The sequence below is a fragment of the Pristiophorus japonicus genome, chromosome 4 (assembly GCF_044704955.1).
Source record: "Pristiophorus japonicus isolate sPriJap1 chromosome 4, sPriJap1.hap1, whole genome shotgun sequence".
NCBI lineage: Eukaryota > Metazoa > Chordata > Chondrichthyes > Pristiophoridae > Pristiophorus > Pristiophorus japonicus.
Window position 1 is genome coordinate 277,640,117 of NC_091980.1, and position 15,261 is coordinate 277,655,377.

General features: G+C 48.7%; 1 protein-coding gene across 1 annotated transcript; it reads left to right on the forward strand.

The window, feature by feature from the left end:
- The first annotated feature begins 529 nt into the window (after positions 1-529).
- LOC139262786 (H-2 class II histocompatibility antigen, A-K beta chain-like) lies at positions 530-14,941 on the forward strand. The gene is made up of 4 exons (XM_070877937.1): positions 530-641; positions 8,772-9,041; positions 10,112-10,393; positions 14,744-14,941. Exons 1-4 carry the CDS (start codon positions 530-532, stop codon positions 14,869-14,871), a joined length of 792 nt encoding a protein of 263 aa, XP_070734038.1. The 3' UTR covers positions 14,872-14,941.
- Positions 14,942-15,261: the final 320 nt, after the last annotated feature.

Here is a 15,261-nt window from a genome sequence, read left to right on the forward strand (position 1 = left end):
TATTGTGTACTGCAACTACAGAGTTAACAATTAAACAGACCCAGGCATGTTCCGGAGGCTTCCGACAGAGGTACCTGCCATGTTAGAAAGCTGTGTGTGCTGTGCTCTGTGAATATATCACATTTGGCGACAAGGATGGTATTTTTCGGATGATTTAAAGCTGAAATTTTGTTGGTGAAGGATTCAGCCAGCCGACAGAGACTTTAGGAGCTTCTCTGACTTTGGAAAAAGCTACAAAATCCGAGGTAAAATACAGCATACTGTATGAACAGCTAGAAATTAAAATGGCAGCACTCGCAGGGGTAATGGCACACTTGGGTGAATATAGACGCGACAGGGAACGTTTTAAAGCATATGTCGATCGGCTAGAAATGTATTTCACTGCAAATAACATAATTGAAGTTCCAGACAAAGCAGTTCAGAATCAGGCAATATGGAACGGAAGCGAGCTATCTTCTTATCTGCAGCTGGACCGGCATTGTATGAAACACTGATAAATCTGCTTGTACCTGACGAGCCAAAGGGCATAATGCTTCAAGAGAGTTTAATGAAACTGGAGCAGCACTATAACCCCAAACCATTAGAAATTGCTGAAAGCTATCGTCTCAGGATACAAAATCAAAAGGCTGATGAAGTTATCAGTGATTACATTGTAGCATTAAAAAAGGCTATCTATTCACTACAATTTCAGAAACTTTCAAAACCGAGCATTCGGGATCGTTTTGTTTGTGGGGTGAAAAATGATGTGATCAGAAGAAAGTTATTGATGACGGATGACTTGACTTTTGAGCTGGCTTGTCAGATAGCGAGGTCGATGGGCTTTGATTTTGTCAGTATATAAATATGATATTGAATACAGATGATCAGCTGATCACAGTAACGCTGATGCAATGTTTGATTGCCTTCCCCATCACAAGTTACACCGGATAGGGAAGAAGTGTATTATTTTTCATACATCGATGGACTGCCAGTTACAGCTGAAGAGATTGGTAGAGCAACCAAACATGATGTCAAAGGTGAATGATTATATTGCAAATGGATGGCCAAACCAGGTATGAGTTTAGATTCGACACCATGTTTGGAAGGTTCTGTTCGAGAGAGAAGGTATCCTCTTCGAAACAGAAAACAAATTGTTAAGTTAAATATGTGAATATGGGAAAAAAATAAGTCTATATGCTGTGTTATGTATAATGCAAGTTATGTATGATGCTTGTTATAATAACTTCTTCATTAAGGAGGGAGAAGAGTAATGTCTGTAAGCTTGTAATAGTTGTAGCTCCACACTGTGGATGTGGACGTATTCTGTACTGCAACTACAGAGTTAATAATTAACCAGAACCAGGCATGCTCCGGAGGCTTCCGACAGAGCTGTCTGCCATGTTAGAAAGATGTGTGTGCTGTGCTCTGTGAATATATCACAGTATCTAAACCCGTGCTGTACCTGTCCTGCGAGTGTTTGATGGGAGAGTGTAGAGGGAGCTTTACTCTGTTTCTAAACCCGTGCTGTAACTGCCCTGGGAGTGTTTGATGGGACAGTGTAGAGGGAGCATGACTCTGTATCTAACCCCGTGCTGTACCTGCCCTGGGAGTCTTTGATGGGACAGTGTAGAGCGAGCTTTAATCTGTGTCTAACTCCATGCTGTACCTGCCCTGGGAGTGTTTGATGGGACAGTGTAGTGGGAGCTTTACTCTATATCTAACCCTGTGCTGTACCTGCCCTGGGAGTGTTTGATGGGGACAGTATAGAGGCAGCTTTATTCTGTACCTAACCCCGTCCGGTATGTGCCCTGGGAGTGTTTGATGGGGACAGTGTAGAAGGAGCTTTACTCCGCATCTAACCCTGTGCTATACCTGCCCTGGAAGTGTTTGATGGGGACAGTGTAGAGGGACCTTTACTCTGTATCTAACCCCGTGCTGTACCTGCCCTGGGAGTGTTTGATGGGACAGTGTAGAGGGAGCTTTACTCTGTATCTAACCCGTGCTGTATCTGCCCTGGGAGTGTTTGATGGGGACAGTGTAGAGGCAGCTTTACTCTGTATCTAACCCCGTGCGGTATGTGCTCTGGGAGTGTTTGATGGGACAGTGTAGAGGGAGCCATACTCTGTATCTAATCCGTGCTCTTCCTGCCCTGGGAGTGCTTGATGGGGACAGTGTAGAGAGAGCTTTACTCTGTATCTAACCCGTGCTGTACCTGCCCTGGGAGTATTTGATGGGACAGTGTAGAGGGAGCTTTACTCTGAGTAAAGTCCTGTCCCCTCAGTACAGATTCACACGAGGCATGTAGTGAAGTCAAGGTCACTCTGGACCTGCACCTTTATTTCACAGCTCTGGAATGCTGCACTTGCCTGAGACCTGTCCTCATATACCTGTCTCTTGCAAGTGCACCCCTGGTGGTAAGGTATGCTGGTGGTTACAGGTCATATCTTATTACAATCATGTATAGCATGTTAGGATACAGTTATATATAATAATGTAAGATACATGACATCACCCTCCCCCAAGGTCTTATTGTCTTTATAGGTTCAGTCTCTCAGGTGGTCTACGCTCTCGCGTGGAGTGTCTGAGTTGTGGTTCAGTTGTTTGCCTTGGTGTCTGTGTTTCTTTGGGTTTGGTTGCTGGTATCTCGCCTGGGCTGTCTGTTTCGATTGGTGTGATTGTTATTGACTCGCCTGGGCTGTCTGTTGGGATTGCCCTTTCCTCAGGTTGTTCCCTCTGTCTGTCCACCAGGTGTGGTGCGAGTTCCACATTGTAGTCTGCCTCTGATACCGCAGTGTTGTTGGTAAATCTGCTTTTGACTTGGTCTACATGCCTCCGGCAGGTTTTGCCATTGTCCATTTGTACTACCAGTAGCCTGTTTCCTTCCTTGCCCGTTACTGTCTCTGCAAGCCATTTGGGACCCCTGCCATAGTTTAGTACAAACACTTTGCCCCCTATCTCATTCCATCTCCTCCTCTAATTTATGTCACAGTAGTCAGTCAGCTTACGGCGCTTTGCTTCAACGATTTCGTGCATGTCTGGGAGGATTAATAAGAGCCTTGTTTTTAAAGTCCTTTTCATCAACAGTTGTGCGGGGGGATCCCAGTCAGTGAGTGCGGATGAGATCTGTATGCCAGCAGCAGCCATGACGGAGTTCCGAGTAGAGCGCTTGCTTTGGCTTTAGCGTTAGCATCGTCGACCAGCCCAACATCCCCAGCATCGAAGCACTGACCACACTCGATCAGCTCCGCTGGGTGGGCCATAATGTTCGCATGCCAGGTTAGTTTAACATCTGTAGTGGGGAAAATGCTTGAAGCTATCATTAAGGAAGAAATAACGGGACATCTAGATAGGAATAGTGCAATCAAGCAGACGCAACATGATTCATGAAGGGGAAATCATGTTTAACTAATTTACTGGAATTCTTTGAGGATATAACGAGCATGGTGGATAGAGGTGTACTGATGGATGTGGTGTATTTAGATTTCCAAAAGGCATTCGATACGGTGCCACACAAAAGGTTACTGCAGAAGATAAAGGTACGCGGAGTCAGAGGAAATGTATTAGCATGGATCGAGAATTGGCTGGCTAACAGAAAGCAGAGAGTCGGGATAAATGGGTCCTTTTCGGGTTGGAAATCGGTGGTTAGTGGTGTGCCACAGAGATCGGTGCTGGGACCACAACTGTTTACAATATACATAGATGACCTGGAAGAGGGGACAGAGTGTACTGTAACAACATTTGCAGATGACACAAAGATTAGTGGGAAAGCGGGTTGTGTAGAGGACACAGAGAGACTACAAAGAGATTTAGATAGGTTAAGCGAATGGGCTAAGGTTTGGCAGATGGAATACAATGTCGGAAAATGTGAGGTCATCCATCTTGGAAAAAAAAACAGTAAAAGGGAATATTATTTGAATGGGGAGAAATTACAACATGCTGCAGTGCAGAGGGACCTGGGGGTCCTTGTGCATGAATCCCAAAATGTTAGTTTGCAGGTACAGCAGGTAATCAGGAAGGCAAATGGAATGTTGGCCTTCATTGCGAGAGGGATGGAGTACAAAAGCAGGGAGGTCTTGCTGCAACTGTACAGGGGAGGCCGCACCTGGAGTACTGCGTGCAGTTTTGTTCACCTTACTTAAGGAAGGATATACTGGCTTTGGAGGGAGTACAGAGAAGATTCACTAGGCTGATTCCGGAGATGAGGGGGTTACCTTATGATGATAGATTGAGTAGACTGGGTCTCTATCGATGGAGTTCAGAAGGATGAGGGGTGATCTTATGGAAACATTTAAAATAATGAAAGGGATAGACAAGATAGAGGCAGAGAGGTTGTTTCCACTGGTCGGGGAGACTAGAACTAGGGAGGCACAGCCTCAAAATACGGGGGAGCCAATTTAAAACTGAGTTGAGAAGGAATTTCTTCTCCCAGAGGGTTGTGAATCTGTGGAATTCTCTGCCCAGGGAAGCAGTTGAGGCTAGCTCATTGAATGTATTCAAATCACAGATAGATAGATTTTTAACCAATAAGGGAATTAAGGGTTACGGGGAGCAGGCGGGTAAGTGGAGTTGAGTCCATGGCCAGATCAGCCATGATCTTGTTGAGTGGCGGAGCAGGCTCGAGGGGCTAGATGGCCTACTCATGTTCCTAATTCTTATGTTCTTATGTTCTTATGCCAGACATGAGACTCCCAAAGCAATTGGGTATCCATATCAAGAAAGGATGGACAGTCTGGGTCTCTTTTCTCTTGAAAAAGAGAAGGCTGAGGGGTGACCTAATAGAGGTCGTAAAATTATGAAAGGTTTTGATCGAGTGGATACAGAAAGAATATTTTCACTTGTGGGGAAGAGCATAACTGGAGGCCATCAATATAAGATCGTCATCAAGAAACCCAATGGGGAATTCAGGAGAAACTTCTTTACCCAGAGAGTGGTGAGAATGTGGAACTCGCTGCCACAGGGAGTGGTTGAGGTGAAAAATATTGATGCATTTAAGGGGAGGCTGGACAAGCATATGAAGGAAAAAGGTGTAATATATTTGTTTTGTGGGTTCTTTGCTTAAGAATTCATAGCAATATATTGCTATTAAGAACTTGTTGGTTTATTAACGAAAGTTTAACAATCACACCACACATTAATAGTTCATCCACCAGGCTCACGACTGTATACCTCATAATGGATCCCCCAAATCAACTGGCCGGGGTTTCATTGAGTCCTGTGAACATCATGTGACTGGCTAAGCCCCTCCCAATGCAACAGCTACCCAGACCGTGAGCATGCTCACCGGTGTGTACATTACAGAGGGAATAGAGGGTTGATGCGTACACGTAAATAACTGACAAACTGAAATGTAACTTAACTGAACTGTGCTTTTATACAACCCAAAATGGTGCCTCCCCCCCCCAAACCAGCATGAACCAGCATGAGTACAGCAGCTGCGAATGGCTCCCGCAGGGTCCTAATGTCCGTCCCGTAAACTGCCACAAATAAATAGATTATGAACACAAGATAGATTTGGATGAGGAAAGACGGGAGGAGGCTCAAATGGAGCATAAACGGCAGCAAGGACTGGTTGGGCCGAATGACCTGTTTCTGTGCTGTATATCCTATGTCATCATCATCATAGGCAATCCCTCGAACGAGGATGACTTGCTTCCACATGAGTTCACAAATGTTTCAATGAAGGGCCCGATGTTCCAGTTCTGAACTCCAATTGAGGGCGTGGAAGATGCCTGTGCGTGGATTTTTTTAACGTGGGTGGCTGTTGCACACCAGCCATCACACGGGCTTGAGAGAGCTCATCATCATAGGCAGTCCCTTGGAATCGAGGAAGACTTGCTTCCACTCTTAACATAAGTTCTCAGGTGACAGAACAATCCAATACGAGAACCACAGTCCCTGTCACAGGTGGGGCAGACAGTGTTGGAGGGAAAGGGAGGGTGGGACAGGCTTGCCGCACACTCCTTCCGCTGCCTGCGCTTGATTTCTGCATGCTCTCGGCGATGAGACTTGAAGTGCTCAGTGCCCTCCCGGATGCACTTCCTCCACTTAGGCCAGGTCTTTGGCCAGGGTCTCCCAGGTGTCGGTGGGAATGTTGCACTTTATCAGGGAGGTTTTGAGTGTGTCCTTGTAACGTTTCTGCTGCCCTCCTGGGGCTCGCTTGCCGTGATGGAGCTAGGGGTAGAGCACTTGGGCTTGCGGATGATGTGTGGGAATATCGGAGCGGTAGGGAGGGAGGGGGAAGAGGGGGAGTTTGACTTCTCTGCTCCTGTGCAGGAGTTTGGGTCAGAGGATAGGTCTTGGCGGGCCTCCCACCCTGCAGGAACCTGCAACTTTAAAGTCATTGGTCGGAGGATTACAGCACATCCAAGTATTGTTCAAATGTGGTGAGGGTTTCTGCCTCTACCACCCTTTCAGGCAGCGAGTTCCTCCCCAGACCCCCACTGCACTCTGGGTGAAGACATTTCCCCTCAAATCCCCTCTAAACCTCCCCTCAATTACTTTCAATTTCTGCCCCCTGGTTTTTGACTCCTCTGCTAAGGGAAACAGATCCATCCTATCCAATCTATCCAGGCCCTTCATCAATGAAATCTCCCCTCAGCCTCCTCTGTCCCAAAGAAAACAACCTCAGCCTCTCCAATTTTTCCTCATCGCTAAAATTCTCCAGTCCCGGCAACATCCTGGTAAATCTCCTTTGCACCCTGTCCAGTGCAACATCCTGGTAAATCTCCTCTGTACCCTCTCTAGTGCAACATCCTGGTAAATCTCCTCTTTACCCTCTCTAGTGCAACATCCTGGTAAATCTCCTGTGCACCCTTTCTAGTGCAACATCCTGGTAAATCTCCTCTGTACCCTCTCTAGTGCAACATCCTGGTAAATCTCCTCTTTACCCTCTCTAGTGCAATATCCTGGTAAATCTCCTCTGCATCCTCTAATATAAATGCAATTGGGTCATCATCATCATAGGCAGTCCCTCGGAATCGAGGAAGACGTGCTTCCACTCTAAAAATGAGTCCTTAGGTGACTGAACAGTGCAATACGAGAGCCACAGTCCCTGTCACAGGTGGGACAAACAGTGGTTGAGGGAAGGGGTTTGCTGCACGCTCCTTCCGCTGCCTGCGCTTGATTTCTGTATGCTCGCGGCAATGAGACTCGAAGTGTTCAGCGCCCTTCCGGATGCACTTCCTCCACTTAGGGCGGACTGGTCTTTGGCCAGTGACTCCCAGGTGTCGGTGGGGATATTGCACTTTATCAGGGAGGCTTTGAGGGTGTCCTTGTAACATTTCCTCTGCCCACCTTTGGCTCGTTTGTCGTGAAGGAGTTCCAAGTTGAGCGCTTGCTTTGGCTTTAGCGTTCGCGTCCTCAACCAGGCCAACATCCCCAGCATCGAAGCACTGACCACACTCGATCAGCTCTACTGGGTGGGCCACATTGTTCACATGCCAGTCATGAGACTCCCAAAGCAATTGGGTATACATATCAGGAAAGGATGGACAGGCTGGGTCTCTTTGCTTGAAAAAGAGAAGGCTGAGGGGTGACCTAATAGAGGTCTGTAAAATGATGAAAGATTTTGATCGCGTGGATACAGAGAGAATATTTCCACTTGTGGGCAAGAGCATAACGAGCAGGCCATCAATATAAGATCGTCACCAAGAAACCCAATGTGGAATTCAGGAGAAACTTCTTTACCCAGAGAGTGGTGAGAATATGGAACTCGCTGCCACAGGGAGTGGTTGAGGCAAATAGTATCGATGCATTTAAGGGGAGGCTGGACAAGCATATGAGGGAGCAGGGTGTAATATATTTGCCTCATGGGTATCTTTGCTTAAGAATTCATAGCAATGCATTGCTATTAAGAACTAGTTAGTTTATTAACAAAGGTTTAACAATCACACTACACATTACTAGTTCATCCACCAGGCTCTCGACTGCATGTCTCATCGTGGATCCCCCAACCCAACTGGCCGGGGTTTTATTGAGTCCTGTGAGCATCATGTGTCTGGCTAAGCCCCTCCCAATGCAACAGCTCCTCAGACCGTGAGCATACTCACCGGTGCATACAGAGGGAATAGAGGGTTGATGCGTACACATAAATAACTGACAAACTGAAATGTAACTTAACTGAACTGTGCTTTTATACAGTCCTAAATGGTGCCTCCCCCCAAACCAGCATGAACCAGCATGAGTACAGCAGCTGCGAACGGCTTGCACAAGGTCCTAATGTCCGTCCTGTGAACTGCCACAAATAAATAGAGTATGAACACAATGAACAGATTTGGATGAGGAAAGACAGGAGGAGGCTCGAGTGAAGCAAAAATGCCTGCATGGACTGGTTGGGCCGAAAGGCCTGTTTCTGGGCCATATATCCTGTGTCACCATCATCGTAGGCGATCCCTTGAATGAGGATGACTTGCTTCCATGAGTTCACAGAAGTTTCAATGAAGGACCCGATGTTCCAGTCCTGAACTCCAATTGAAGGCGTGGAAGATGCCTGTGCGTGGATATTTTTAACACGTGGTGACCATTGCACACCAGCCACCACACAGGCTTGACAGAGCTAGGCCTTTATCCAGTGGCAAGGATAACCAGGATGACCGGAGACCTGCTCTGCTGCACGGACCTAGAGAGCGCAGATATCGCAGTGTGTGCTGGCCCGTGCTGCCCCTGGGCCCTCGCCTCTTTTGTGCCCCATACCCTCGTTCACTGCACCTTCGCCATCTGATGTAATCCCTAGTGTCTAAGCTCTGTGTGATTTCCCTGTTATTTCCACCCCTACCCCCCCGGCGACCATGCAGAGTTTGAGATTATCGCCAGCAGAGTGAATTACAGCCTTACCCCGGATTCGGAGAACATCACGGCCATCTTCAGCATCAACTCCGTCCCCATCCTGACCTACAATTACGGAGTGCGGAGCTTTGTAATCAATGGGAATGTGACGGACAGGAGGAAGGAGCTGGGGCAGCAAGGTGTGACCTTTTTCCTGGAGGCATATCGCTGGTTCCAGATCGACCTGCGCAGTTTTACCCGAGAAATCCTCAATCGCACGACCTCGATCATTCTGAGAAGTAAGTCCATTCATTCTCCCATTCTCCTCTTACTGCAATTATATCGGGCCCTGGTGAGGCCGCACCTGGAGTATTGTCTGCAGTATCGGTCTCCTTACCTAAGGAAGGATATACTTGCCATAGAGGGAGTGCAACGAAGGTTCACCGGTCTGATTCCTGGGATGGTGGAAATTGTCCTATGAAGAGAGATTGAGCAGACGAGGCCGATATTCTCTAGAGTTTAGAAGAATGAGGTGATCTCTGAAACGTACACAATTCTTACAGGGCTCGACAGGGTAAATACAGGGAGGATGTATTCGCTCGTGGGGGAATCTACATAAGAAATAGTTGCAGGAGTTGGCCATTCGGCCCCTCGAGCATGCCCCATTATTCAATAAGATCATGGCTGATCTGATCATCAACCTCAACCCCACTTCCCTGCCCGCTCCCCATAACCCTTCACTCCCTTATCGCTCAAAAATCTGTCTATCTCCACCTTAAATATATTCAACGACCCAGACTCCACAGCTCGCTGAGGCAGAGAATTCCACAGATTCACCAGAAGAAATTCCTCCTCATCTCCGTCTTAAACTACACCCCCTAGTTCTAGATGCCCCCACGACGGGAAACTAGGGGGGGGCATAGTCTCAGAATAAGGGGTCGCCCATTTAAGACAGAGATGAGGAAAAATTTCTTCTGGTGAATCTGTGGAATTCTCTGCCCCAGAGAGCTGTGGATGCTGGGTCATTGAATATATTTAAGGTGGAGATAGACAGATTTTTGAGCGATAAGGGAGTCAAGGGTTATGGGGAGCGGGCAGGGAAGCGGACCTGAGCCCATGATCAGATCAGCTGTGATCTTATTGAATGGCGGAGCAGGCTCGAGGGGCCGTGTGGCCTACTCCTGTTCCTATTTCTGATGTTCTTATGGGACGACCTGAGGTGGCGCAAGGCATTGTAGAAATGCAAATCTTTCTTTCTTATGAATGTCCTTCTCTCCCCGCGTTCTCCCAGTTCCTGTTCTGGTTCCTGGGGCCCCCTCTATAACAAGGGACCGTTTTGCGACAGGTAACACTATCATTTCCGTTGCAGAAAAGCCAGAAGCCGAAATCTACATGGAGAAAAGCTACGCACCGGGGCTGCCAAACTTTCTGTATTGTTACGCCGAGAAATTCTTCCCCTACGAGATTGAAATGAAGTTCCTGGTCTACGGGAGGGAATTCGCCGAGCATGTCCATTCACTCCCGGTCGTGGTGGAGGGCGATTGGACCTTCAACGTCTTAACGTACATCCGGATCGAGCCGCAGGTCGGGGACACTTACAGCTGCCAGATTCATCACCCCAGCCTCGACAAACCGCTGACATTTGTGTTGGGTAAGTCAAGTGCGGACAGGGAGAATCGGAGAATCAGAGAAATTTATAGCACGGAAGGAGGCCATTTCGGCCCATCATGTCCGTGCCGGCCGCCCAAGAGCCAGCCCGGCCTATTCCCACTTTCCAGCTCTCGGTCCGTAGCCCTGTAGGTTACGGCAATTCGAGCGCACATCCAAATGTGGTGAGGGTTTCTGCCTCGATCACCCTTTCAGGCACTGAGTTCCGCCTCAGACCCCCACTGTCATGTATTCAACTATCATTGTAACCCATGTATAAACTGACCTAAGTTGTACACTGTGAGAACACTGACCACTAGGTGGTGAACTTGTGAGAGACACTCCTAAGCTGGACTTTCAGGTATAAAAGGGGAAGCTCCACCCACCTTCTTCACTTCAGTGCTGGCTAATAAAGGTTACTGGTCACAGATTGACCTTCTCTCAAGTATGGGCCTCGTGTGCATTTATACTGTATAGTAAGGACATATCATTGGCGATGAGAAACTGGGACTTAAACCACGCATGGCCACTAGCAGCACAGACGAGAGGTACTGTGTTGGTGATGACTGGGATGATTTTATTGAGAGACTACAGCAAAGTTTCGTCACCAAGGAATGGCTGGGACAGGATTCGGCCGACAAACGCAGGGCTCATCTCCTGACGGTTTGTGGATCCAGGACGTACTCCCTGATGAAGGACCTTCTAGCGCCAGAGAAGCCGGTGGACAAGACTTTTGAAAAGCTCAGTAAGTTGATCGGGGAACACTTTAACCCAGCGAGTAGCATGCACATGGCGAAACACCGGTTTTACATGCACCGGCGGTGAGAAGAGCAAAGCGTTCCAGACTTCATGGCAGACCTCCGGCGACTGGCGAGCCTATGCAAGTTCCCAGATGCATGCAGAGCGGTGATGTTGCGAGGCTTTTTTATTGAGGGCATCGGGCACGCTGGGGTTTTCAGGGAACTGATTAAGACCAAAGACTTGACCCTGGAAACGGCAGCTTTGATGGCCTAGACATTTATCTCAGGGGAGGAAGAGACCAGAATGATGTTTGACAAAAATCTTGGTTTAAATGCAGCAAATGGACAGGGAGTCAACATTGTTAACGCGGCACACAATTCTCCAGGCAGACAGGGGCAATCAGACATGCCCAAGCATGTAGTCGAACCCAAAGGGGGAATTCAACAGAGACAATGGCTAGCTGAACGGCGATTCACGCCATCGCAAGGGACAATGCAGCCAGTAATGGGGCCAGCAACACCTGTCAAACTTAAAGAGAGTTACAGAGACAGTCAGAGACGATCGACTGGTAATGGACCTTTTGTTTCCAACAATGGCTCATGCTGGAGGTGTGGAGGCAAACACCCAGCCAGAGCTGCAGGTATCAGCAATATACCTGCAGAAACTGCAACATCAGCGGTCACTTGGTGCGTATGTGCAGGAAGCCTGCAGCCAGGTTGATGTACGAGGAGGACGGACCTGAGGTAAGCCGTACGATGTCAAATGGACACTAGGGGAAATCACTGGAAGCTGAAGTTCAGCGAGTTCATGTGGAGCACATATACAGTTCATACACTAGGACTCCACCGATAATGATGAAAGTGCTCCTCAATGGCATCCCAGTATCAAGGGGGCCAGCCAGTCCCTGATGAGTATCAAACAGTTTGACAAGTTGTGGGCGTCCAAGGCCAGGAGGCCAAAATTATTGGCAATTGACGCACAGCTGCGGACATATACAAAGGAGATCATTCCGGTGCTAGGCAGCGCCATGGTAGTCGTAACCCACAAAGATTCGGAGAACAGGTTGCCACTCTGGGTTGTCCCGGGGGATGGTCCCGGTCTGCTGGGGAGGAGTTGGCATGCTGTCATGAACTGGAAATGGGGCGATGTCAATGCAATTTCTTCTGTGGAGCGAATATCAAGCTCACAGGTCCAGGACAAATTTGACTCACTATTTCAACCCGGCATTGGCACTTTCATGGGGGCCAAGGTAGTGATTCACATAAACCCGAACGCCAGGCAAGTACACCACAAGGCCAGAGCGGTGCCGTACGTGATGCGGGAAAAGATAGAAGGCGAATTGGACCGCCTGCTGAGGGAAGGCATCATCTCGCCAGTCGAATTCAGTGACCGGGCGAGCCCGATTGTGCCGGTGCTCAAGGCGGATGGTTTGGTCAGGATATGTGGTGATGACAAGGCCACCATCAATCGGGTATCACTCCAAGACCGGTACCCGCTACCGAGAGCGGAGGACCACTTTGTGATGCTATCCGGTGGCAAACTTTTTTCAAAATTGGACCTGACCTCAACTTACATGATCCAGGAGCTGGCGAGTGAGTCGAAGAAGCTGACCACCATCACGACACACAAGGGGTGTTTGAGTACAGCAGATGTCCGTTCGGGATTCGCTCGGCTGCCGCGATCTTTCAACGAAATATGGAAAGCCTCCTCAAGTCGATTCCAAGGACGGTGGTTTTTCAAGATGACATCCTCATCACGGGTTACGATACTGAAGAACATCTCCACAACCTGGAGGAGGTGCTACGCAGACTGGACCGGGTAGGTCTGCGACTGAAAAAGGCGAAGTGCGTCTTCCTAGCTCCAGAGGTAGAATTCCTGGGGATGAGGGTAGCAGCAGACGGGATCAGACCTACTGCGTCCAAAACGGAAGCAATCCAGAGAGCACCCAGACCCTGTAACACGACAGAGCTGCGTTCGTTCCAGGGGCTCCTGAACTATTTTGGTAACTTTCTTCCCAAATTGAGCATGCTGTTAGAGCCGGGACATGTGCTCCTACGCAAAGGTCGCGAATGGGTCTGGGAGAACAGCCAGGAAAGGGTTTTTGATAGAGTACGCAATTTGTTATGCTCCAACAATCTGTTAACGCTATATGACCCATGTAAGAAACTTGTTTTAACGTGCGATGTGTCGTCCTATGGGGTCGGGTGTGTGTTGCAGCATGTTAATGCCAAGGGTCAGTTACAGCCGGTAGCTTATGCCTCCAGTAATCTGTCCCAAGCAGAAAGGGGCTACGGGATGGTAGAAAAGGAAGCGCTTGCATGTGTATATGCAGTAAAAAAAATGCACCAGTACCTGTTTGGCAGGGAATTTGAGCTGGAGACGGATCACAAACCCCTAAGGTCCCTTTTGGCCGACAACAAGGCCATAAATGCAAATGCGTTGGCCCGCATACAGAGGTGGGTACTCACGTTAGCCGCCTATGACTAAAGAATTCGGCATAGACAGGGCACTGAAAACTGCGCCAATGCACTCAGCAGGCTCCCACTAGCTACCACCGTGGGGGCAACCGAGCATGCTGCTGAGATGGTCATGGCTGTTGAAGCTTTTGAAAGCGAAGGCTCACCCGTGACAGCCCGTCATATCAAAGTCTGGACAAATAGAGACCCGCTACAGTCTTTAGTCAAAAAATGTGTCCTGAATGGGGACTGGGCAGCCATGTATGGGGCATGCCCTGAGGAATTTAAACCATTTCGCAGGCGCAAGGATGAACTCTCAATTCAGGCCAATTGCCTACTGTGGGGAAACCGAGTAGTCATGCCCCAGATGGGCAGAGAGGTGTTCATCAGAGAACTTCACAATGCGCAGCCAGGCATTGTCATGATGAAGGCAATTGCCAGGTCACACGTTTGGGGGCCAGGGATAGATGCAGACCTGGAACTTTGTGTTCGCAGGTGCAACAATTGTGCTCAGCTGGGCAATGCGCCCAGGGAAGCCCCCCTTAGCCCCTGGTCCTGGCCCGCCAAGCCATGGTCACGCATCCATGTGGACTACGCAGGTCCTTTCATGGGAAAAATGTATTTCGATGTAGTAGATGCCTACTCCAAATGGATCGGGTGTGACATTCTTAATTCAAGCTCATCCTCTGCCAAGGTAGAAAGTCTACGGGCAATGTTCGCCACCCATGGTCTACCGGACGTCTTGGTCAGCGACAATGGCCCGTGCTTTACAAGCATTGAATTCCACGACTTCATGGCAGGAAATGGTATCAACCATGTCAGAACGGCACCGTTCAAGCCGGCCTCAAACGGCCAGGCGGAACGAGCAGTGCAGATAATCAAACAGGGGATGCTCAGAATCCAAGGGGGTTCCCTACAAAGCCGCTTATCAAGCCTCCTGTTGGCCAATAGATCCCGACCACACTCACTCACCAGGCTTCCACCCGCAGAGCTGCTAATGAAAAGGACGCTCAAAACCACGTTATCCCTTATACACCCCACCATGAAAGAAATTGTTGAGAGCAGGCGCCGGTCACAATGTGACTACCATGACGGGAATGCGAGGGCGCGATGTATTGATGTCAATGACCCTGTCTTTGTCCTCAACTATGCTGCAGGGTCCAAATGGCTCACAGGCACTGTGATTGCCAAAGAGGAGAATAGGATTCTGGTCGTTAAACTTACCAATGGACAAATTGCCTTAAACACGTGGATCAAACAAAAAGGAGGTTCAGCAACCCCATAGAAGAAGCAGAGGAAGAACACGAACACGAACACCGGAACCATGTGGAGGAGAGCCCAGTCACTGTGGGTAGTCCGGACAGGCCTGAGGCACCACAAACAGCAGACACTCAGGCCAGCGCCCAACAACCGGAACCCCAACTCAGACGCTCTACAAGGGAGCGTAAACCACCAGAGAGACTTAACCTGTGATACCAATAAGACTTTGGGGGGGAGGTGATGTCATGTATTCAACTGTCATTGTAACCCATATATAAACTGACCTAAGATGTTCACCGTGAGAACACTGACCACTAGTTGGTGAACTTGTGGGAGACACTCCTAACCTGGACTTTCAGGTATAAAAGGGGAATCTCCACCCACCTTCTTCACTTCAGTGCTGGCTAATAAAGGT

What these genes read in the sequence shown, in the direction of transcription:
- LOC139262786 (XM_070877937.1), top strand. Translation starts at nt 530, where the DNA reads ATGCTTCAAGAGAGTTTAATGAAACTGGAGCAGCACTATAACCCCAAA. An exon ending in GACCTCGATCATTCTGAGAA is followed by an intron (nt 9,042 to 10,111) that starts GTAAGTCCATTC and finishes TTTCCGTTGCAG; the next exon opens with AAAAGCCAGAAGCCGAAATC. An exon ending in ACCGCTGACATTTGTGTTGG is followed by an intron (nt 10,394 to 14,743) that starts GTAAGTCAAGTG and finishes ACTATGCTGCAG; the next exon opens with GGTCCAAATGGCTCACAGGC.